Source organism: Bactrocera tryoni, chromosome 5 (assembly GCF_016617805.1).
Source record: "Bactrocera tryoni isolate S06 chromosome 5, CSIRO_BtryS06_freeze2, whole genome shotgun sequence".
NCBI lineage: Eukaryota > Metazoa > Arthropoda > Insecta > Diptera > Tephritidae > Bactrocera > Bactrocera tryoni.
The window spans coordinates 50,247,282-50,271,237 of record NC_052503.1 but is presented as its reverse complement, the minus strand read 5'-3'; the positions used below and the strand labels follow the sequence as shown (position 1 = coordinate 50,271,237).

Below are 23,956 nucleotides of genomic sequence, written 5' to 3'. Positions count from 1 at the left end.
TTAATTGAGAGAGTATAAAATGTTGGATTACATATGAACTTAGTCCACCCCTACTTGTTTTATAATAGTTTTAACTATTAAATAGGAAATTAAACAAAACTTAAAAGTTGTGTTGCTAGTGACACTTGGATATGACTAAAATGATCAGCAACAGAGTCTGTCTGTCTGCATTTACGAAATCGAAACAACGCTATGTCGCGCCAAGCCCAGGTAGTCGAGCGAGAAGCTTCACTTGTTGAAGTGGAAACACGACCACAGCAGCAGGAGGCTAAAATCAGAAGTGCCGCGGTGAAGGTTTAGTGGGCTGGGCGGAAAAGTATTTTAATTATGTTTGTTAATTTGCCGCTATTGGGTGAATGTTAACAATTTTATAGATATCGGTGCGTGCGGTAGGGTACACATATGCAAAAGCATACATTTAAAAGAGGCATTCGAAATTTAGAAATCAATGGCTTTAATCTTTTGTTTACAATTTGAACTCTTTATCTGTAATTTTGTCTTTCTTACGCTTTCAACTGAGTGGCATGTGAAAGGCGCCTGATTCCAAGGTACCTGTCGCATAGTATCAATTTTTTATTGACTTGGCTCGTTCAAACTACCATATATACATACATAAATTCACAGACATATATATACATTTACAAAGTTGTATTTTTAGTTAACTGAAGCTTTCACTCGTATTCTTAGTGTGGTCTCTCCTTGAGTTCCATTTTTTGTTGTTAGGTTGTCAAACATTTACACTATCTCATTTAGATTTACATTTTCCCATGTTAATAAATAAAAGTCAAATATAAGTAGTATATATAATTTAGTACACCGTCGGAAGAAGGTTTGGCATTTTGGCCATTCTAAATTTTTTTATGCTTACAAGGTGTATAAAGTACGGAAAGGTAAGGGGAAGAGCTGCGGCCGACAATATATATTCTCGTTTGTTTTAAGACTCAAAGCCATGGAGGTTTCTGTGGAGCTTTATAATAAATATTTTGCATATGAATCGATTACAATTAAATTTGGTTTCTGATTAGCTTATGTGAGGGCGGTCTGATAAGTCTTAGCTCAACCGCTTGTTGGCGCCACTATCGTAAAATTTATTTACTCTTATGCAATATACCCGTCTTTGTGGCCGCTAATTTTCCGTAGAAAAGCAGTAATAAGTTCGTTGATTTGATGTCTGTTATCGGAAAAGAAATGGCGTAGTGAAATTCGAAAGTGATTGTTAGCTGTAAATTATTGTTTCTTTAAATCGAATGTTATTGCACGTTTGTTTTTGATAAACCACGCCAGGTGAAACGGCTAATACGGTAAATAAGGTGACAAAAGCTTATTGACAGATGACCTCATCTGCCATATCCTGCATGAAATATTGGGCATAAGAAAGCTGTCGTCACGATAGGTACTACTTGTACGTCTTTTCATTCCCGACAATGAGTGCTACATTTCAAAGCAGTATCTGAGTTGTTTCGTTGCCGTCGGGCGTACAGTCCTATCATTCGAAAAAATTATTATCACTACTTTCCAACCGGAGTCGACCAAAATTATAGAGAGTAAATGCGGAATTATGGGAAAAATAATAGCACACCGTTGTAGTCCTCTACCTTTGCAAGCTCGATTGGCCGAATTAAGCTAGGAATTGCTCTTCTAGCTACCATATTTTCCACATTTAACCGTGTGCGACTTCATATATTCAAGCCTAAAAGGTTGTTTGCTGTGCAGAATTTTGAGTAAAGAAAATACAAAAATACTTTGTAAAGAGTTATTCATTAACCAATACATACAAACATATCTTACATATTTACCCCATTTTGCGCAGACCTGATTTGATCCATTTTTTACCATAAGAACATGTTTCCTTAAGGGGGTATTCTGGTCTAGAAATTTAAAAAAATCGAAATATTTTTTTTTTTATATTTTCAAAGCTTAACTATTCAAAAATATGTGTACTTTTCAAAATTCAAATTATTTTCGGAGATATAAGCATTTTTCTGACCCGGCATCCAAACTGGTTCGGCCCGAACTAATCGAACAAAAGACTTTACGCGAAACTTTAAACGCGTTTTTCTCAAAACTGACTTTTTCGGAACGATACCCACGATTTCTCAGGTTCTACTAGACCGATTTACTTGAAATTTTTATAGAGTCTTCTTTATAGGCTTGTCTATGATTGGAACTAGCCCCATACCCAAATTTTTATTTTTATTATCTTTAAAAAATTCGAAATAGTCAGAAAAAGTGATCCAAAAAAACTTTTTTTTCAGGCAATCGCCATTTTGTGAAAATTTTTTTTCCCACTTTTCCGTAGTTCCGGCCATTGTAACATTATTCTAGATTAATAATCTTTTTTTTGGTTTCAGATAACTAGGAGGGTTGAAATCATGGGTATGGTCACGTGGAAATTTTTAGAAATCCCCCACTTCGTCAGCTCATAATTTTTGAAAATTTTTATTTTTTTAGTTTTTAATTTTTTTCTGTACTCTTCTAAAATTAACAAATAACTAATAAAAAATGCATAGTAAAAATATTAATTGCCTTTTTTTACGACACTTTAAAAATTACCTGAAATTCATGTTTCCAGACCAGAATACCCCCTTAATACAAGTATATCACGCTAATGGATAGATACATATATCTGATATACAGTCGCTTAGTCGTTTTTGGGCATTTTTAAATGACATAATTCCTTTTGGAAAGGCCAAAACATATTGTATTATGCCGCCGGTAGACTATCATGCCTAGTAACTTAAAGTTGTGAAATTAAAAGGATCATAAAAGCGATGACTCCAAAAAAGTAGTCAGAACATGATAAAATTGTTCCAAAAATGCTAATGGAGCTACCAAATGTTGCTGTAGTAGTACCTGCCTTGCTTTCTAACGCAGCTTTCAGTCTCGAATATTTTCCAAATTCATGGAAAATGTCGCAGATCATTATGATTGATAGACCCGACTTCTTATAGACCAATATGCCTTTTACCTTGCCATTCAAAAATATTCCAAATTGTGTTACTACATATCAAAGATGTCTCTTTTCCTCCATGAAAACAATATAATTCCATTGCACCAATTCGGGCTTCGTTCAAAAGATGCTACTGAAATGGATTCTTATTTACTGTTGAAGTAGCTAATTTCATATCTGATCAATGAGCGATAAGGGCTGGTTTACCCCAGGGGAGTATTCTAGGCTCAACTGTATACATTTATAGACAGCAGACATTCCAACTGGTGATAATGTATTGACTTCGATTTTTGCATATGACACAACAGATCAGAGTGTTAATGGTACTAGAGGATCTTTTCGCTTTGGTCAAAGAATGGCTAGCTAACTGGCGAATAAATGTAAATGACCTAAAGTGTAAGCATGTTGCATATTCACTAAGACCACAAACAAATAATGTAACTTACCTAGGCATTCACTTGGACAGAGGGCTTACGTGGAGAAAATATATGTATGTCCAGCATAATAGAGCATATTCTCCCACTCTCACCATAAACTGTAGTCCAATGGATTCAAATCCGGATTCAAACCTGGAATATTACTTTTAAGACACTACGGTATGAATTTTGCTTTGTGTTCTGGAGCAAGATGTAAAAAGAGAGATTTGGTTAACTGCTTTACCATGCCCCAGGTAGATTTTTGCCCCACTTTTAATTCCTTTTTCATAGAGGAGAAGTGGTGTAACACCTTTACTGGACTCCCATCAAGCCATTACAACTGGTGGCTTTTTTTATGTTCGTTTTTAATTAAAAACGTCTTCTAAAGTTAGAATGATTATAATTTCTTCAATTCTGAATTGACCATACTTGCTGGTTCTACTATGTATTAACAATATGAGAGATATTTTGTAGTATAAAAATACAATAAATCTTCATCTAGCAAGAAGAAACTTAACAATATATCAGAGAAAATCAATTTCCCGATAGTATATATATCCATTAAGATTAGTATAAACAACATTTTTTTTAATGAAATAACATTACGTTAACAGAGGGGAATATTAGATAGGAGAGCCTTATCATTAGCAAACATTCTGCACAGAAAGTGTCTTACAGAATGTTAGTTGCTAAGATATCATACTTATTGATCGATATATGTATGTACATATATGGCATAAAGCCAACCCGAAGTTCGAAATGAATTGTATAATTCTTATAAATTTTCTTATATAAGCTACATATGTATATGAGGGCGGGGGAATATTTTGACCCACTTTTTTCCAGTTTTGGTATTACGGTAATTACACTGAGGTTCACAAGTACCACTTTTAGTAGTTTACCAAACAACCGTTATATGGGAAGTGTGCGTGGTTTTAGCTGATTTTACTCATTTTCATAGTATGCATTATATATAAAGAAGTGCTAAAAATGTTTCTTCTGAGCAAATTTGGTTGATTTAGCTTCAGCGGTTAGGAAGATATATCAATGTTAATTAAGAATTGCAGCAATTTTCTGTACAAAACTCTTGCTGGCACCGATACATTAACACATATTTAAGACTTGATTTTAGTTAATGCCATTTGTAAATGTGGGGAATACGTTTTTTTTAATTGGATGATAATATTCGCAGTGACTATGTTAGTAATAGAAGTTCTTATAGGATAACAGCCAGTTGCTATACAAATAAGTCTGCTTGATACCCTCCCTTTGTGAGGCAAAAGAGAATGTTTTGTGCAAAGAGAAATATTCAATTGTATACTCACATTGGCTCGTATTAACTCTTCGTTGTTAAATACTTACTCACCACTATATCCTTCCAAAGCTGGTTTGTGTCCCAACTAGAACCAAACGAAATTCACCACAAACAAGGCAAAGACAATAATGCAAAAGAGATTTTTATTTATTTAGGTATTTATTGCATAAAAAATAACAATTTAGTTCTTCTTCCAGAAAAAGAAGGTTTAATAATTTGATGTATATGCATACACATACTTATGTACATATGTATGTATATGTGTGTAAATGCTACATTAAACGCATAAATGAAGTGTTATGAGCTAAATCACATTCCGTTTGTGCGAATATGTGCATACAAATATCCTTCGATAAGAAGAAAGATGGAATTGAGAAGCGAAATAAATATGTTAGTATAATTCGTTGCTGATTATCATAAAAAATATATCACTTACAAATGTGTTGGTGTTCAAGAACTCCAGTAGGTGTTGAGTACTGAAGTTATAACAGTTAACAGTTTTGTGCTTATCTATACAAATATCAGGGTACATAATCATACATAGAAATATACTTTGGCTGCTTTAGCGGCAGCGAGAGAATGGATCCTGTCCCACATCCGCTTGCAGGCCGACTTCCGTTCAAATTTATGAGTTGATCTGTGCGTGACTTTCGAATTTCCTCTGCTCAGTGGCGAGTACTGTTATTACGGCGTTACACTAGGCTACCAACAATTAAATAAATAAATTTAAAAACGCATACAAACAAACCTAAAATCGAATGCAGAAGAAAAAGGAACAAAATGGGTTAAATGGCCTTTGATGTCACAATGGCATGGCGACCTTTAAACTACATAGGTATATGGAAGAATGGGAAAATGGATAAAATTTAAATGATATAAAAACGAAAATGTGTTTACATCAAAGTCAAAGTTGAACACACATACATACATACAAGCATAGGTACATATGTAGCTATGCAATATACATATATTTTCCTACAACTATGTGCTTGCGAGTGGGTATGTAAATAAAAGAGCAGCACTAGGTTGCATGCTATGGCTTTACGGGCTAATGATATGCACCCCTTTCGAGTTTGAATTCGAGCAACCAACTCGCTAGCTGACACTTTTTTCTGAAGTTTTTTGTCGGGATATTTCGGTGTTTTTCACATTTGTAAGCCTTGAAACCGCTGTGAACGAGACGGTGTCGATTGCTACGAAGTAGACTACAATGCACTTTCGCTTCGTAGTTGAAACACACACGTAAATAGTCTACTTCTTACGTAATTCATGCTATTTGCTGCAGTTACTTGAGCCCATGCGTATGTGCATTATATGTAAAAACATAGGAGCTGCAGCGCATATCTTTCAATTGTGTTTTTAATTATCGAGTTTTATTTTATTACAAAGCAAATTACACTTTTATCCTGCACATTATTTCACTCAAGTTAAAGTTATTTCTCCGTGAGTTATGTATTTTGTGAGTTTATAGGTTCAAGTTCAGTTCGGAAATCTACCTTTGAACGCAGAAATGCTTACTGGATAAACAGTACTGTCTTGTGGGCCAGTAAAATGTGTGTGTTTATTGAATTTTCTACGATTGCCACTCATTTTGACTGTTTTCGCCATCGGCCATGCGGCTATGTTTTTACTGCAGCAGTCTTAATTCTCGCTTTAAGCTTTTATTTAAACTTCTCGCATTCGTCCTTTGTCGGTTTTGCCATTCAAGCTGTAAACTTTTGTTTGCACATTTTGACATTACTACAAACAATTCTTCCTTTTTGCATTTTAGTTGTATTTTGTGCGAAAATAACAGTTTTCGAACCAATTATGCCAACGACTCGGTTGCCAACTCGCAGGCTTAGCAATTATTAGAACGTTATATCCATTTACTAGATATGTGCACATATGACATCCGTGGCACACCTGGTCGCGTCATTGCCGCAACCATATTGCACAATCGCTGCTTATTGATTATCGATTCCTTGCGCATGCGTCCAATGTACAGCTAAAGAGTCAATTTGACAGCATCTGCGCAAGCACAACGATGCCCTATATGCAGATACGATAAATTGCCACAAAAACAATCTCATTTGCATATTTTTTATGTCATCCACGACCAATTTCGGAACCCATTGCATGCAACGCACCAATGTGCACAACATCCTTTTAACCCATTAAAGTTCTAATATCGATATAAAAAATTAGATGCCGTGTTTTTCGGTAATGTACGCATAGAATGTTTCCAATACGGCGCAAAGTTGCCACTTTTCATTTCCTTCAAAACAAAGCGAGCAAATTCTGACACATATACACATACATATGTATGTGCATACATAGATATGACGAGTAATTTTTTAAAATTTATTTTTTACTGTCACGTCATTTTGCAAACTGCAAAACTAAAGGAGCGTTGCGAAAAGGGGCAACTGATTTGCATATTGCAATTGTAAACAGGCGGCTCAATTGGCAGAAGGGTAAGGCAGGACAGGTAAGCCGTTTGAAAGTAAAAGCATTACGAACGAGAACGAATATTTATTCAAAGAAAGTAAAAGTAACGAACAGTTTTGCAAATTCAAATTAAAAAAAAATGCAAAATCACATAACACATGCTTCCTCGGCTTCTTCGTCGCCTTCATCCTCTGCCGCTTGCTGCTCAACTGAACATCTTAAGGGTGTGTCGTAGCTCTTCTTTAGCGCCTAATTTGCCTTTGGGTGCTGTCACAACGATCGTTGGGCGGCTTAAATGAATAAAAACGGCCAGATATTTAGTGTCTGCTTGCAGTTGCTGCTCTTCAACGAAAAAAAGGGGTGAAGCTACATTTGTCTTGTCTTTTCTGCTTATTTTTTGGCGCACAAATGCTCTCTGCCCTTAACGACAATGCTTTACTTAACGCATTTTGCATTCTTCTTGTAAAACCGAAAATTACATACAAACAAACCATCTTCTGCAGAACTAAAGCAGTGTGTGGCATGCAAAATCGTAAGGACTCAGTCAACTTCACCGGAGAGAGCACCAAATGCCTAGAAACAGCAATTAAGTTATATGTATGCATGTGTGCTGATACATAAGTAGATCGAGAACTGGTTGGCGCTTCTTTGGCAGTGAAAAAAGTTCTATATTGTTGTTGTCAAACGAGTTCAAACTGCTAGCGGTGCGCGGGTATAGCTAATTTCTTATGTTTGCGCTGTTATAATTATTTCTGCTTTACATTTTATTTTATGAAGAATTCGTCGCAATTAAAACAGGTCGACTAATTGGCGTTTCAAGAATTTTAATAATTTCAAAACATTTTTTTTCATTATTTTTGATAACCGATTTTGCTTGAACAACAAATACATATACCTAATCCTAAGAAATTGATAAGTAGTAGCAGTATGTTAATGTTTAAAAATATGTTAAGACCTGCTTTAGAAAGAAAGAAGACAGAAGTTGGAAATTCTGTAAATTTTGACACCGAAAACCTCTGGTGGTTCCGCTCCTGCTTTAAGTGGTAGAATACAACGAATTTCAGGTTATTTTGGAAGTGTCATAAAAAAAAGTGTCATTTTCATGTTATTTTGGAAGTGCTCTAAAATTTTGATTAATTATTTATTAACGTTACAAAAATACAGAAAAAATCTAACAATTTAAAAATGTTAAATATCATAAATATTAGCAGCTAATAAAGTGGGCCATCTCAATAAATTGGAACGTGACCCTACACACGATTTCTACTAAAAACATTAATAATCTAGAATAATGTTGCAATGTAGGGAAGTATGGAGAATTTGGATGTTTAAAAAAAAAAAATAATTTCTGCGCCACTTTTTTGACAGCTTTGAATTTTTAAAAAATAGTAAAAATTCAAATTTTTGGTTATGGATATTACTAGACATAGACAAGTGTACAAAGAAGTCTGTCTAAAAATCGCAGTTAAATCGGCCAAGTAGAACTTGAGAATCATCGGTATCGTTTTGAGAAAAAAAGTTTTGAGAAAAACGAGTTTTTTATATTCTTTATATACAAATACTTAAGAATACACATAGAAATTTTCATATCTTTCAGGTGAATATTTTCGAAGTTACACACACGTTCGAAAAGGCGTTTCAGAGTGCTTGGAAGTGTATTTCAAACTTTAAGCGCGTGTTTTCAAAGACGGTGACCAATATTACTCGAAAACGGCTAAAGCGATGAGTCTAAAATACGGGCTTCTTAAATATATTTTTTAGTAATAAATCGAATATTTTTTCTCTCCGATATTTATTTTTTTATAAACATACGGCCGAAATTTTTATAAAAAATCGATTTTTTTTTTGAGATTTTTTGCCAAAAAATTTTAGTTTGCTTATTCTGTCTATCAATTATTAGATTTAACATTACTTTAACGAAATCTGTTTGGTTTTATAATTTCAGAGGGTTCAGTTCAGAGACATAAAGATCACCGCAAAATGTATTTTTGAGAGGAGCTTCCGGGAAGCATCTGTAGTTCCTTTCCAAATAATTGTTTTTACTAATATAAGTTTTAAAATACAGTTCAACAATACCATAATATGTGTAAAAATTTTTGAATTAATAAATTGAAAAGTTTTCTCAGAACAAAATTTGGAAAATTCGTTTTTTTTCATTCTCCTAACTGTATATAACCCATTAAGCCCTTCATAAAACTTATTCAAAATCGTGCTTTGCTCAAAACACTGCCCTTGTGTCTACATATTTATATGTCTGAAACGAAAGAAAAAAATGCAATTAACGGTTAATTGGTTAAATACAAGTAGGTAAACATATAAAATATACATACAAAATATTCATAAAAAATATACATTTATTTATAACCGCCATTGGGCGCACACTCTGCATTGATCTGCTCAATTAAAAACGCGAAATGACCACCGCATTGGTACCGTACGCGCTCGCACATGCAACAACTATAACATGAGCAATAATATGCTAATGGCGCCGGAGCTGGCGTTCAGGTGCCGCTGTTAATGCAAGTGTGCTTTAAGTGGTTGCCAAAAAACATTGCAAAATGCTAATCTCGCTCATTATCAACGCCATCAACACGCCGGCATCTCATCAACGCCACCTCTGCTACTGCTAAACTGACGACTTCTTTTTTGTTCCAGCCGTAGCTGCTGCTGCTTTGGCGACTGGTCGTAGTAGACCTTTCGATTGAATCAAAGCGACAGGAGTTCAACGCCACTGCGGCTGCGGCTTTTCAGCATTTTTCATTCATGAATTTTTTACTATGAGCAGCAGCGCTTTAGCGTTTTGCGGCTTTTCAAGTAGTAGTACGCATAATTATGCAACAAGTCCTTGCCACGCAGCGATTTTTTCTTGTGCGGTCTGCAGCTCGTTTATTTGCATTATTAACATAATTTTTTCTGGCGCTTTGTGGCGCGTGCGCGTCATAGCACAAAACGAATATGCATAGCAGTTCTGTGGAACAGGATTTCGACCTGTCTATCAAATCAGCAGTTAATTCTAAATATATGCAGGCTTTGTACCGCACACCAAGTGTTGTTAACTATTAAGTCGCACTGTTAAAACTACAAGGGTTAATGCTAGCGCGCTCCTTTGATTGCCGTATACCGAAAAATTATCATGCCATCATATTATTTAAATGTGAGTAATTATCATATTTGAATTGTTAATGATTGTGAGGTGAGCAAACTGCCACTTTTTTCCTCAGTTTATTTCTAAAATACTCACAGCAGTCAATTGCATTATGTTTGTAAGCGTGTCAACTGTTTATCTTACTTTGAAAGAATTAAAAACAACAAAAGCTGAAAATCAGTGAAGGTGGTAGTTTGTCATTTGCGGTCTCTTTTCCATGCATATAAAGCATGTTGCAGACAAAAAGTGCATAATACTATATTAACTGACCCTATTCAACATGAGTAGTTTGAAAATTGTGAATGGTAGCAGTGTGGTGACTTTAAACTGACCAAATTGATATTCTAAGAAATCTAACCTTTGGCTATTCACTTTAGCTTTGTATCAACTAAAAGTAATGTTAGCAGCTCATTAAGTGAATTGTTATATCGTTATCCTCTAACACATCTATTTTGAAATTAGTGCGTAATTTACCCTTTATTATACCTTTAATAGCGCATATTAAGCTTAGCATGAAGTTTGTGGCAAACTGCAAGGAAACGTCGGAGACTCTGTAATATATTTATATATATATACATATATAAGTGAACAGCATGACGATGTGGATTTAGTTAGGTCCGTCCGCCTGTCTGTATATAAGCGAATAGTCCTTTATTTTTTGAGATATCATTCTGAAATTTTAGCATCCCTTTTTTCTTCCAAAAAAGCTGCTCGTCTGCTCGAAACCACTGTTATCGGACTACTATAGCATATAACTGCCATACAAACTGAATGATCGTAATCATATCCTTGTAAGGAAAACTTTTTTATTTGAAGAGGTGTCTTCACGAAATTAAGCATGGATTTTTGTCCAAGGCAACAGCTAATTGTTTAGAATATGTGAATTGACTGAATGCCACCAATTTTTTATAAGAAAACTTGAAGTTGCGAAGGTTATTAAAGCTTTGGTGCAGTCTTTGTGATTTCGTAACTGTTTTAAGAAATGTTTAACATTAAACTATGATTTTATTTTTTATACATACATACATACATATTTCAACATTTAATTTACAGCATAAAATCAGTACGGAGTTTGCTCATTTTACAAAATCTTTATGTTTTTTCTATGTACATATGTATGTGGCTCGTATTTGCATTCTTAAACATACAGACAAATGTGCCAAAGAAAAATATGTATGTATATGTTTGTCCTGTGTAAGCATTGGTTTATTTTGCATGTCGGTCTGTGCGCAAGAAATAAATTTTAAAGACTTGAAAATAAGATGAAAGTGATTTTGATTTTTTATGACATTTGTGGCTTAGTGGAAATAAAGTTTAACTTTTTACTTATGGGGGAAGAACTCTCCCTCAGTTCCCTCCATGAATCCGCCTCTGGTTTATATAGTATATAAAATATGTATAAATAAACTTATGTACATATGTATGTATGTATGCATAAAATTTTACCATTTTTGGTACGGAATGCAAAGAAATGAGAGCACTCCCTCATTAAATAGTCAAAACAATACAAAATATGGAGTATTTGAAGATAGCGAAATGTGTGCAAAAATAGGTTTTAGAACTACTTTCGTTTCAACAAGAGAGAGATGGCAGAGATAACCAAAATATAAACATTTTATAACTAAAACTCAAATTTTGTTTCAATGTGAGTGGTTACTGTTATGTTTTCCTTCGCCTGGAAATTTATGAAAAGTGATTTTACGTTATTTTGCATTTTAGGTCACGATATATGGCTCAATCGACCCAGCTCGTCACGGCGATCATTTCTATAATATGTATGTATACACTTTATAGGGCCTCTGACATTTCCTTTTGGGTGTTACGGACTTCATGGTAAACTTAACATACCCTGTTCAGGGTATAATAAAGTTAAAGCATGCCAAGACTTGAAGGCGCATTTATAGAATATTGCTCAAGGATCGAAATGGTAGGGCATTTCAGAGATTGCATGCCAGTACTAATCAAAGCTAGGTTTATATGTATGTATGTACATACATATGTATAGACATGCTAAGTGGCACTGCAAAACAAAGTGTGTTTTCAATATATCAGCTACGATCAGCTGGCTGTCTAACCAAACGTCTGATGCGTGGTAGCTCGTCTGTCTGTATTTGCCACCCAACCCCAGTATGCTTCGCTGTCTCGCTTCTGAGCGTTCATTTTATTTGCCATTTGCATGCAAATTTGAACGGTAGGTATTTCACTCATTCCACTTGTCACCACTGACATTGAGTATGTTTTGAAACTGGCGCAATTTTGGCAAAAACTAGATTGCTATGCATGCAAGTGTGTATGTATGTTTAATGGTAGAAACTAAATACAAACCTGTTGTAGATATGTGTACGGAATATGTCCGTCGGCACACAAGAAAGGGTGTATTGGCCTAGTTTTACTGTTAGATGAAACATTTGAACGCGTTATTCTGAATTTTAATTGATTTAGATTTTCATAAAATAAAAAAAATATATATTAATGAAGCTTTATACGGTAGGTCGCTACATTGACCTACAAGCAATGATATTTTATATATTTGAAGGTATTTTATCATTACAACAATATTGAAATAGAGCCAAAATTACTGTCAATATGAGTTCCGCAAACATTTTTACAGTTAAGGAATCAAAATTCAAACCATATGGGGTTTTAATGAGCTAACAATAAGACGCTCCTGGCTGCTGTTACTAATTTTTTTCACTGGTTTTGACTTATTGTTTGCGGCAGATTAAATCCAAGTGCAACGATTGTCGCAACAAACACAAACGCCCGCCTCATAATCATATAACACGACCGGTTGTTTTAGGCATTTTTGGAGCCGTGTGTGCAAATGTACGATAAAGCATGCTGTGGGGCGCGCGCACCGTTTTGAAATCGCACGTACGGAGTTAACACAAGTACTGACTGTTCCAGCTGGATGTGCTGGCTTGAATTCTTGCAGGACGGAAGTAAGTGCAAGTTGCATTCAAAAGCATGAATGGAATTTCTGGAACCACTACGCGATTTCCTGTGCAAAGCGCCATGAAATGGAATCAAACACTTTAGCATACGTTGGAAATAAAGGGGAGTCAATAAGTCTAAACATTATCAACAAGCTGATATGAAAAAGGAATGCTAACCGTTGTTCACTTTCATTTACTAAAAAGACTGAGTAGTGGCACGGAACAATTGGAAATATGATATGTAACTTCTTGTAGGCGTTCCATTGGAATTTCGTGCAGTAAACACATCGCTACGACATCATTGTTGGGTTGGCACTGTCCCATAAGTATCTGCTATCGCAGTCTAACGTGCCAACGAAAATGGTGAATGAGCACGAATGGCAAATACTCTTTTACGCCACTCGCTTATATTTGCGGGTGATTTCGCGGTTTCTCTTTGTTGAATGCCCTAGCGGCACAAATACTCTCTAACATACACAATCACTAAGTACGAAAAAGATTGAGCGTTGGAAGCAGTATGTATGTTTCTTATCAACTACTTTTCTTTCCTTCAATACAGAAAAATCATTGGCTTTCATTCGCACTTAACAGTTAGTCTCCGTGCGGTTTCATTGTAATATCATATCTTCGCACTCGCACTAGGGGTGGCAACATATGTTTAGTGTTTTTGTACCCAACAACTTAAGTCTGTCTGTCTGCCATTCTATGTTAGTTTCAGCACAGGCCCTTATAACCGATGGCATGTGAGACGTACACCTCTATATTCAGGTTCTTTACTCTTTTCAGAAAAACCAACGGCCATTTTATTGCGTACCCACTCGCACCTTCGCATTGGTACAAGCCTGCACCTTTGTCACGGCCGGTGGCAGTAACACAAACCGATGTTATTCTGCCTTCACTTCGTGTGCGCACTCACTCGCTCTTTGCGACTACATTTTGTGCGCTTCGTTTGACTGCTTACTTCGCTGGTGGTTTGCTGACTGTTGTCGCCTTCATCGTTGTCTTTGGCTTTGGCTGAGCTAACGCTGCCTGAAGCCGTCGACGTTGTCGTTGTCGTTGTCGTTCTGATATTCGGTACTCACTGTTCGTGTTACCTCTTCTATTCGTTGTGCACTGTGTACAGTGTTATATGCTGCGTATACAGAGTGCTTGTGTATGGTTGTTTGGCGCTGACGTTCGCTGCCGCACGCTACTCTCCGATACCTTCTGTCGCCGATGAATGACGTTAGTTCACTTCGATAGCTCTATGAGTTTACACGTAGAAAATTTCAGTCTTCGCGTGTCTGAAGCGTACAAAATAGAATAAGCAAAGTAAGAAGAAATTATTGTGCGGATCGTTTAACTAACAAGTTTCTGAAATTTTCAAATGAGAATGCGTGTTCTGATTCTGATTCATGTATAAATGGAAATCCAAAAGCAACCTTAGAGATACTATATTATCTTCGTGCTCATCATACATTACGGTTATTTTGATAAAGTGCGGTTGACCAATCTTGCTCGCAAAGCGACAGAAACCTGCCAGTGAAAAGTGTATCTGGAAGAAAAAAAGTCATCTCTCATATTTGGCAAAAATATAAAGAATTCTAACAAATAAAACGAAAAGAAAGCAATTATTTTGACAAGAAGCTAAAATAAAAAATAAAAGGTGCGGGTGTGTATCAAATGACAAAAAAGTAATTGTGGAAAAAATACAAGATTGTTGGATTAATGAATACAACTCAAAACTTGTCGTAACTTACATACAGTTGAGTGCCCATGTATGAGCTATAACTAAGCCTCGATAGTCGCTTACTAGTCAATTAAGCTTTTGCAAACCAAAAACCGCCTCCGCTTAATTCGCTCAAGCTATAGTAGCCGGCGGCAAATCGAATTTTTAGAGTTATACAACTTGTTGATTAAAGCTGCAATAAATTCGGCGTAGAAGCAGTGGCCAGTGCGTTTATAGTGGCATACGCACCCAGTGATTTCAAACAAATTTCTACTCTTTGTTGCGTTGAGCAGCCATTGCGAGCTGCTCTTAATACATCGTCGTCATCGAATTCTCCCCTGTGTACGTTGAACGAAAAGACTTCAAGACGGTTGCCTCACGGTTCGAGTGGAATGAGCATAGGGACACTGGTCTTCCTTTTGACAGATCGGTTTTTAAGGTCGTTAAACTGAGCCCCAACTTGGAGCCCTACCCCGCCAGCGTGGAGGGCCTGAACAGCCCTAGAGCGGTGGGGATGGCCGCCACCTCATATATGACACCGTCCAGCGGTGATCTGGATATGGCGCTAGGTGGTGGGGGTTATCATACTTCATCACCCCGATCGGCCGCCGATGCGGGCGAAATGAAATACATGCAACATCATCATCATCACGCCGCCGCTGCTGCCGCCCACCATCAGCTACCCTCATCGCCTAGCCCGAATGCAGTTGTGGGTGGAGCGGGTGGTGCGGGAGCAGGTGGTACTGGAGGTCTGGGTGTCTCAGCGAGTGGGCTTAGTTCGATCACACCCTCTGGTAGTTTAGGCTCAAATCACTGGACCCCTTTGCATCCCTCAGATCCATGGGCGTCGATGACACATCATACACACCATCATCCCGCGGACGCGGTGAAGCAAGAGATGTCCCATTTATCACAGCAGTCACGCGTTCAACAAGGCATGGCATCCCCACATACATGGCACGCACCGGTTCATACAACACACTATGTTCCGACGGGTGGTTCGCCTTTGCAATATCACCATGCGATGAACGGAATGTTGCATCATCCTGCTCATCCAGCGCATCACCAAGGAGTGCCACCATTGCATCATGCACTGCGTGGTGAGTCTCCACAACTTCATATACATCCCCATCATCTGCAAGGCGATCGGGACGTGTCGGGTGGTGAAGAAGATACGCCCACCTCAGATGATTTGGAAGCATTTGCAAAACAGTTCAAACAACGTCGTATAAAGCTCGGTTTTACACAAGCGGATGTGGGACTGGCGCTTGGCACCTTATATGGCAATGTCTTTTCACAGACAACAATATGCCGCTTTGAGGCTCTACAATTAAGTTTTAAGAACATGTGCAAATTGAAGCCACTGCTACAAAAATGGCTAGAGGAAGCTGACTCCACCACTGGATCACCAACAAGCATTGACAAAATTGCGGCTCAGGGTCGTAAGCGTAAGAAACGAACCAGCATTGAAGTGAGCGTTAAAGGTGCACTAGAACAACATTTTCACAAACAACCAAAGCCATCGGCTCAAGAGATCACATCGCTGGCGGATTCCTTGCAGTTGGAAAAAGAGGTTGTGCGGGTGTGGTTTTGTAATCGGAGGCAGAAGGAGAAGCGTATGACACCACCAAATACAATGGGTGGCGATATGATGGACGGTATGCCACCAGGCCATATGCACCCACATGGCGGCTACCATCCACATCACGATATGCATGGAAGTCCAATGGGTACACACAGTCACAGTCACAGCCCGCCCATGCTTAGCCCACAAAATATGCAGTCCGCGACCGGTCATCAATTGGCGGCTCACTAGCAATCAGAAATCCAGGAGTCGAACTCAGCTGCAGCTGCGTCCACTCCTGCATCGCTGCATCAGCAGCAACAACAACAGCAACAACACCAGCCACATAACCAACATGCGCCCAACACGCCGTCCTCTTCGGGCGGCTCCTCGGCGACAATGACAACCAACGTGCTGTCGCCGCAATCGCCGATCGGCGCTGGATTAACTGCTAATAATAACAACAATAACAATACGCATAACAACAACAATGAAAGTGATCACTTGAGTCAGGTGAAACAGCAGCAGCAACAACAAGCGTCATCGATAGCGGCAGCTGCAGCCGCCGCTATGTACATCGATCCGATGCGCTACCAACATCACCACGCACACCAACACCCGCACCTCAATCCCGCGCACCACCCCCACCTCTTCCACACCAGCGACCAGCAGCACCCAGCGCTGCAACATCCAACCGCTCATCACCACAATCTGCAACAGCCACAGACATCGCCCGGCGCCGGCAGCAGCAGCGGCGCCCTGCAAGCACCATCCTCATCACCATCCTCGGCGTCCTCGGTGTTGGGGGTGAGCAGCGCGACCGGCATGCATCACCTTAATTTAAATCCACACTCACTGCACCAGCATCACCATCACCACCAACAGCAACATCATCACCAACAGCAGCAACAACAACTGCATGCCCGACGCCTATTCGAATGGAGTCTGCAATTCGGTGCCGCCGCACCAGGCGTGAGGCATTTCAACTCATTTGGCGGCGGCGGTGAATAGCATACGTCCGCCGCAGCGGCAGCGTCAGCCGCCTGGTTTGGATATGAATCGTCTTAAGCGCGCAAGCATAAGACGTCGGAAGAATCCAAGCTAGAGGCGGTGCGCTTTTAAGCTGCGGCGTGTACCGAACCGGGCTAATTGAAAGGGTATACTAGCGGCGGTGCAGAATTCAACTATTTTATTTGGTGTATAACTATACGTGTATATACGGTATATACAGTATACATACATATATACATGTATATGTGCAGGGAACGAAGGACCAACGACCGAGTCACAGTACCACTTGAAGTGCGGTTAAATATTGAACCGCTTTAGTTATAGTGGGATATAGTTAGGTAGACTTATTAAGTAAGTGGACGGTTGTATGCCATTTGCCAGAGCTATACCAGTGCATTAATCTGTGTTAACTTGAAATTAGTTAAGTAAACTAAGTAAATGAATAATGAGCAACATTATAAAATAAATAAAATAATTAAAAAATAAGCAAATACAAAGAAAAAGTACGGTTTAGTAGTAAAAATTTTTCACTGAATTACAACAAATACAAAGTAAAAGAAATATAATTAACAGTCTACTTAAGCTCCCCTATAAAATAATTAGCAGCAAAGTCTTTAAATCAAATGTAAAATAGAATTAAAAAAATTAAAAACTTTGAAAGTTTCTAAAACTTGCAAATAATAATGCAATTAAAATCAAACGAGAAACTAAGTGATGTTTTTAAGAAAAACAAATTAAATAGAGTTTTGCGTATTTAATAAAAAAACAAAAACTTTGTAATCGCAAAGGTAGTAATCAACTAAATGAAATATAATTAACGAATTCAATAGTTTATAGTTTTATACATGTACAACTTCACTGTAAATTTCTTAAAAAACAGAAAATCAGCAAAACAGTGCAAACGTGAGCAACCGAGCAGCCGTAAGTTATGAAAACACACAAACAAATATGCATTATTTAAAATACGTATAAGCATTGCGTGGCATTAAAAGAACTCGAAAAGCAACTGAGCTGCATTTAATTTCACCACTTGTTTCAAAAAGCCGCCAAAACTTGAAAACCTCCTGCAAGTAAACAGTGTTTGATACAATCATTAAATTAGTAAATATGAAAATCACAATAAATAAATACAAAATGTTAAATACAGAGCGCCCAACTTGTTGAGCGGCAAGTGTCGCAAGGCGCGAGCACCATGGTAGAGACAGCTCTGCGCGGTGGGCACCCGGTCTCACCGATGTTGGTCTCAGCGCCCATTTTCTGTGCAGTTGCATTTTGCGAAGGTAAACCTTTTACGTATTCTTCAATGCTTTGTTTGTCGTTAAAGAGTTTGATAAAGAGTTTTTATAATTACGCTCACACTTAACGGCACTTTTCGTATAGACAACGGTTGTATGTAAAAACATTGTAGACCAAAAGTTAGAGTAAAAAACGAGGAACGCATTCGCTTATCACAAATGAAAAATCAAAATTCTAGCTTACTATAATGTACATATGTAGCTATGTATGTGTGTAGTACGAATTTGCAGTTATTTAATAAAAATTTACATGTTTACATAGTTTCCTTTCGAGCCCCAACATTTGTTGTTATATAAAATTATATGTATAAATGAAACCTTTCGTAAGTTTTTCGCCAAACGCTACTCTAAAAGAAAAAAACAACAAAACATTTATTTGTGATAAATGAAATGTATAATTCCTTTGTGCTTGCTTTTTTACAGTTATATGCTGGTGTTAAGCATAAAACACGAAATAAAACTTAGTCATATTATTTTATAGATTCCAACACATTTGATCTGTTCAAAAATATTTATTTTAAGTGGGAAGTCAATATTGTTATTGTATATTAGACTATTATTAAGTTAGCTGTCGCATAAGTGCAAGTAAGTCGTGTGTAAATAATATACATATATAGAGTAAAATAAAATTTCTTTGAATAATTTGAAACAAAAACTGGTATTTAATTATTTTCGGCGTGCAAGTGGAGTCGCAGTCAGGGTTAAATACTTATTTTCTAAATTTACTTCAAACAAATTGCATTTTTTTAAATTAGTTTTGAAATTAAATTTTCGTCATCAAAGTGTATATAGGTGAACATATTTTTGGAATATATAATTTCTTTTTCAAAGACAAGAAAATCACATACTTAGGCCAAGATCTTGCGCTATATAGGCAACAAATGTTAACCCAGCTTAAGAATGGCCTAATGAATATAGATGACCAAAATAAAACATAGCATGCATGGAAATAGAAAGAATTTGTAATGAGTCTTCACTCGTCCTTAAGGCGTTATATAAAGTTAGAAGGCTGTAAAAAAGTGAATTTTCCAGAAATTTTTCTGAAAAAAACTTTTAAATTTATTGATCCAAAAATTTGTAAACATATTAATCATATTTTAACTGCATTTTAAGACTTAAAATTAGTAAAACTATTTATTTGGAAAGGAACTACAGCTAATCCCCGGGAGCTCCTCTCAAAAAAGAAGTTTTGCGGTGACCACCATAGCTCTGAACTGTAGATATCCTTTGAAATGAAAAAAACCAAACAGATTTCGTTAAAGTAATGTTAAGTCTAGTGAAGCAAATCGAAGGAATAAGCAAAATAAAATTTTTTGACAAAATGGCGGTTTTTCAAAAAAAAAAAAATCGATTTTGGCCAAAATTTCGGACTTAAATTGTTTATAAAATAAAAGCAATTCTTGGTGAGAAAAAATCTTCGATTAAGTACTAAAAAATTATATTTAAAAAGCTCGTGTGAAAATTTGAGATTAACCGGTTTAGCCGTTTTCGAGTGATGTGGGGCACCGACTTTGATAACACCATTTTGAGTTTGGCCTTCTACTTCCAAGCGCTCTAAAACGCTTTTTAAAATTTGCGTGTAACTTCGAAAATATTCACTGGAACGATATGAAAGTTTCTGTGCGTATTCTTAAATAGAAGAAAATGAAATAAAAAATCGACTTTTTTAATATTCTAACTGTATATAACTCCTTAAAAATTGCAAATCGCATTTTTTGTAATAAATTATTTTTGCAATGAAATTTTTGTCATCACTTCATTCGCCTACACTCGAACATATTTTGGAATATGTATATGTACATATGTATATATATTTTTTTTTTCAAAGATAAGAAAAGTACTTACTTAGGCCGAGATCTTGCGCTATATTGGCAACAAAAGTCAATACAACATAGTATACCAAGAAATATAAAGAATTACTAACGACTCTCTCTCTCTCTTCACTCATCCTTAACCAACTTTTTCCAGATTGCAGCTTTTCCGATTTTTGCTAACATTTTGCATTAGTATGAGTTCTTCGTTCGATGAATGCGTGTGTATATTAGTTGTACACGTGTATATCAACATAATGAAAAATAATTAGACATTGAACTCTCTAAAACCTCGAAATTTTAAATTTTCTGCTAGTTTCTGAACACACCACGTATTACTATTCAACTGTAAATTTCTGCATATGACTGCATTAAATCAAATATTTGCATTTTATCATTCCTCATAAATTATGAAGTGCATCAGCTGTTCGTGATTTTATAGCTTCCCTGCGAATTTTTTGAGAAAAATTTAATTAATTGAGAACATTACATATTTTACTAGCAACTGGTAAAGATAGAGAAATAACAATTCTGTTTCTAAAATAAATCCAACGCACTGTCTGACTTTCAATTTTGACTGATAAAATTTGTCATTTCTCGTGCTTTACAACCCTGCTTGTTTTATATTTATGAGCAGAACAAGGTATATTAAGTTTCCCACGAAGCTTGTAGCGCCTAGCAAAAAATGTCGGGCACCCTATAAAATATATATAAACAGGGTTTTCCAATAATGGTAATATGATTTCTGTAAAAAAACACGCACTAATCGTTAAGTAAATTCAAATGTTTTTCATTTAATATGAAGTATAATCGATTCTATTAAGTTCTGCATATACAGCATTCAAATAGCCGCCACGACTTCTTTAGCAGGAACGAATTTGATAAATCCAATTTTCGAGTACTTTCGCCACTAAATTAAGTCGTATGGCATGAATAGCTGGTTTGATATTGATTTATAAAGCTTGAGAGACTCTAGTTTATTGCTAAAGACCAATCAATGACTTTAAATAACCCCACAAGAAATATTGTAACGGTGTTAAATTACAACTTCTTGGAAGCCATTAAATTTAACAATTTTTAAAAATAATCGAATTGTCAAACTTTTCTCGCAATAATCAACTTCTTCTAAATGTGGCCATTAAAAGTTGGTTATCATCGATCTATGTTTCTCTCCATGGACAGTTACTGTTCCCAGTTTCATTTCGAAAGAAATACGAACCTATGTTTCTAACAGACCAGAAACTACACCAAACTGTCAATTTAGGTGAATGTAATAGTTGTACATGAAAAATATGTGTATTGTCTTCCCACCAAAAGTTTTGTTTATTTACCACACCACTCATATGAAAGCGAGCCTCATCGGAGAAGATCATTTTCTTAAAAAAAATCGTTATCGTTTTTAAATTCTTTCAAAGCAAAATCAGCAAATTCACGACGTAACCGGTGGTCCAATGGTTTTAGTTCTTGAATAAGAGCAATTTTATACGGCTGCAAGCCCAAATGCTTTCTCAAAATCCACAAGATTGTGGTTTGAGACAGTCCCAATGCTTGAGAATATCTTGGGATCGACCATTTGCGGTCTTCTGCAACACTTTCCTGATTGGCAGCAATATTTTCACTACTCCCAGCGGTTCTTTGTCTTATTGGCACTTGAACATTATGTAAAGAAAATATATGCTCGAAATTTTCTCAATTCGACGAATAGCGAGCACAGGTGGACGATTATTACGACCATAGAATGGCAAAAGCGCACGAAAAGCAGCAATTTAAGAACGATTACGTGATAATAAAATTGCTTAATATGTAAACGACACTTAAAAATAAGATAATCTCTTTTGGAAAACTCTGTATATATACAAGTATGTTCATAATCAGAGTGACGAGCTTAGTTGATTTAGTCATGCCATACAAACTGAACGATCAAAGTCAAGTCCTTGTGTGGAAAACTTTTTTATTTGACGTGATAAATGCACGAAATTTGATATGCTTCGGTTCATTTTCCATACAAGTAGTTCAGATCGGTGCACTATAGCATATAGCTGCCATGCAATTTGATTTATCAAAATTAAGCTACAGGTCTTTTAAACTTTTATGTTGTAAGAAATGCACATGTGAAGGGTATTAGCTTTTGTGCTTTAAAAAGTGCACCTGCGAAGGGTATTATGCCTTCGGTGGAACGTGGACGTTTTTTTGTTTCTGTGTTTTAATCTGACTCTATTCGGTAGACGAGATCGCTATACGAAATAAATAAACTTAAGAAATAAATTCTTACATATTCATATGTCCTTGGGATACCGGCGTTAGAATTAGTGTTTATATAATAGAAGCGCCTGAAATCGAAAATTGATCTCTGACTCGATTTGTGAAGTGGTTCGTTATACTTAAATTTATACTTATATCTTACTGTTTTGAATATTACTCCGATTCTTTATGGCGTTTCTCTATTAGTACTAAACTTTCGCATTTCGCGCTAGTAACAGAAGTTGGTTGTCATGAAGTTCTGCCGATTTTGTCTTTCATTTAACTTATTATTATTTCTCTCAACTTTTGGTCTACAAACTAAAAAAAAAAACAAACAAAAAATGTGAAAAGTAAAACCGGCAAACGGTAGTAATAAATCAATAAACATTAAAATAAATTATTTCCTACATTTATTGCAATATGCGCGCATACGTCAGTTATATCGACAGCAATGCCATTATGAGTCCATTTATAGGTTATGAGGATCGTTGCACTCTTTTGTAAATACTTAAATAATTAGCTCTAAGTATGATAATTTTTTATCAAACAAATTTTTAAAAGAAATACCAATTTATATAATAATTATAAAAGTCGGAATACAAAATTAAAAAATAAACTTTTCCCGATAATGCAGCGCTAGAAAGTAAGTATTAGCTTTAAAGATATATATATATATATATATGTATGTGCAAAATATAATTAATCCACAGTTAGTCAAAACAGGAAACCTACAGAGGTACATAAAATACAGGCATATATAAGAACACATACACATATATAGGTATAACTGTATAAAAAGATAATAGCAGCAAGGACACAATAGTTATACGTATAAAAAATGTCAGACGAGAATCTTAAAATATTTAGCGGGAACACGTGTAATTGTAAAAGCTGTATTGGAAAATATTGTAAGTACGAAATAAATGAAATTTTTAAATTGAGAAAAACGCTGTTGTTGTGCTGTGGGCATTGTTGTTTCTGAAAAGTAAATGTGTGACATAATTTTTTCAAGTGTTTACTGGCCAGAGTTTTCTAGTAATTACGCGAAATTATTGCTGCTGGTTTAGTGATAGGATTTTAAGGGGTTATATAGAAGGCCGAAAAAATTGAGTTTTCCTGATTTTTTCTGAGCAA

At 36.2% G+C, this 23,956-nt stretch overlaps 1 protein-coding gene across 1 annotated transcript; it reads left to right on the top strand.

The window, feature by feature from the left end:
- The first annotated feature begins 14,423 nt into the window (after window positions 1-14,423).
- LOC120777603 (POU domain protein CF1A) lies at window positions 14,424-20,046 on the top strand. The gene is given in 1 exon segment (XM_040109041.1): window positions 14,424-20,046. A coding segment is annotated over 1 exon segment (2,061 nt). The 5' UTR covers window positions 14,424-15,414; the 3' UTR covers window positions 17,476-20,046.
- Window positions 20,047-23,956: the final 3,910 nt, after the last annotated feature.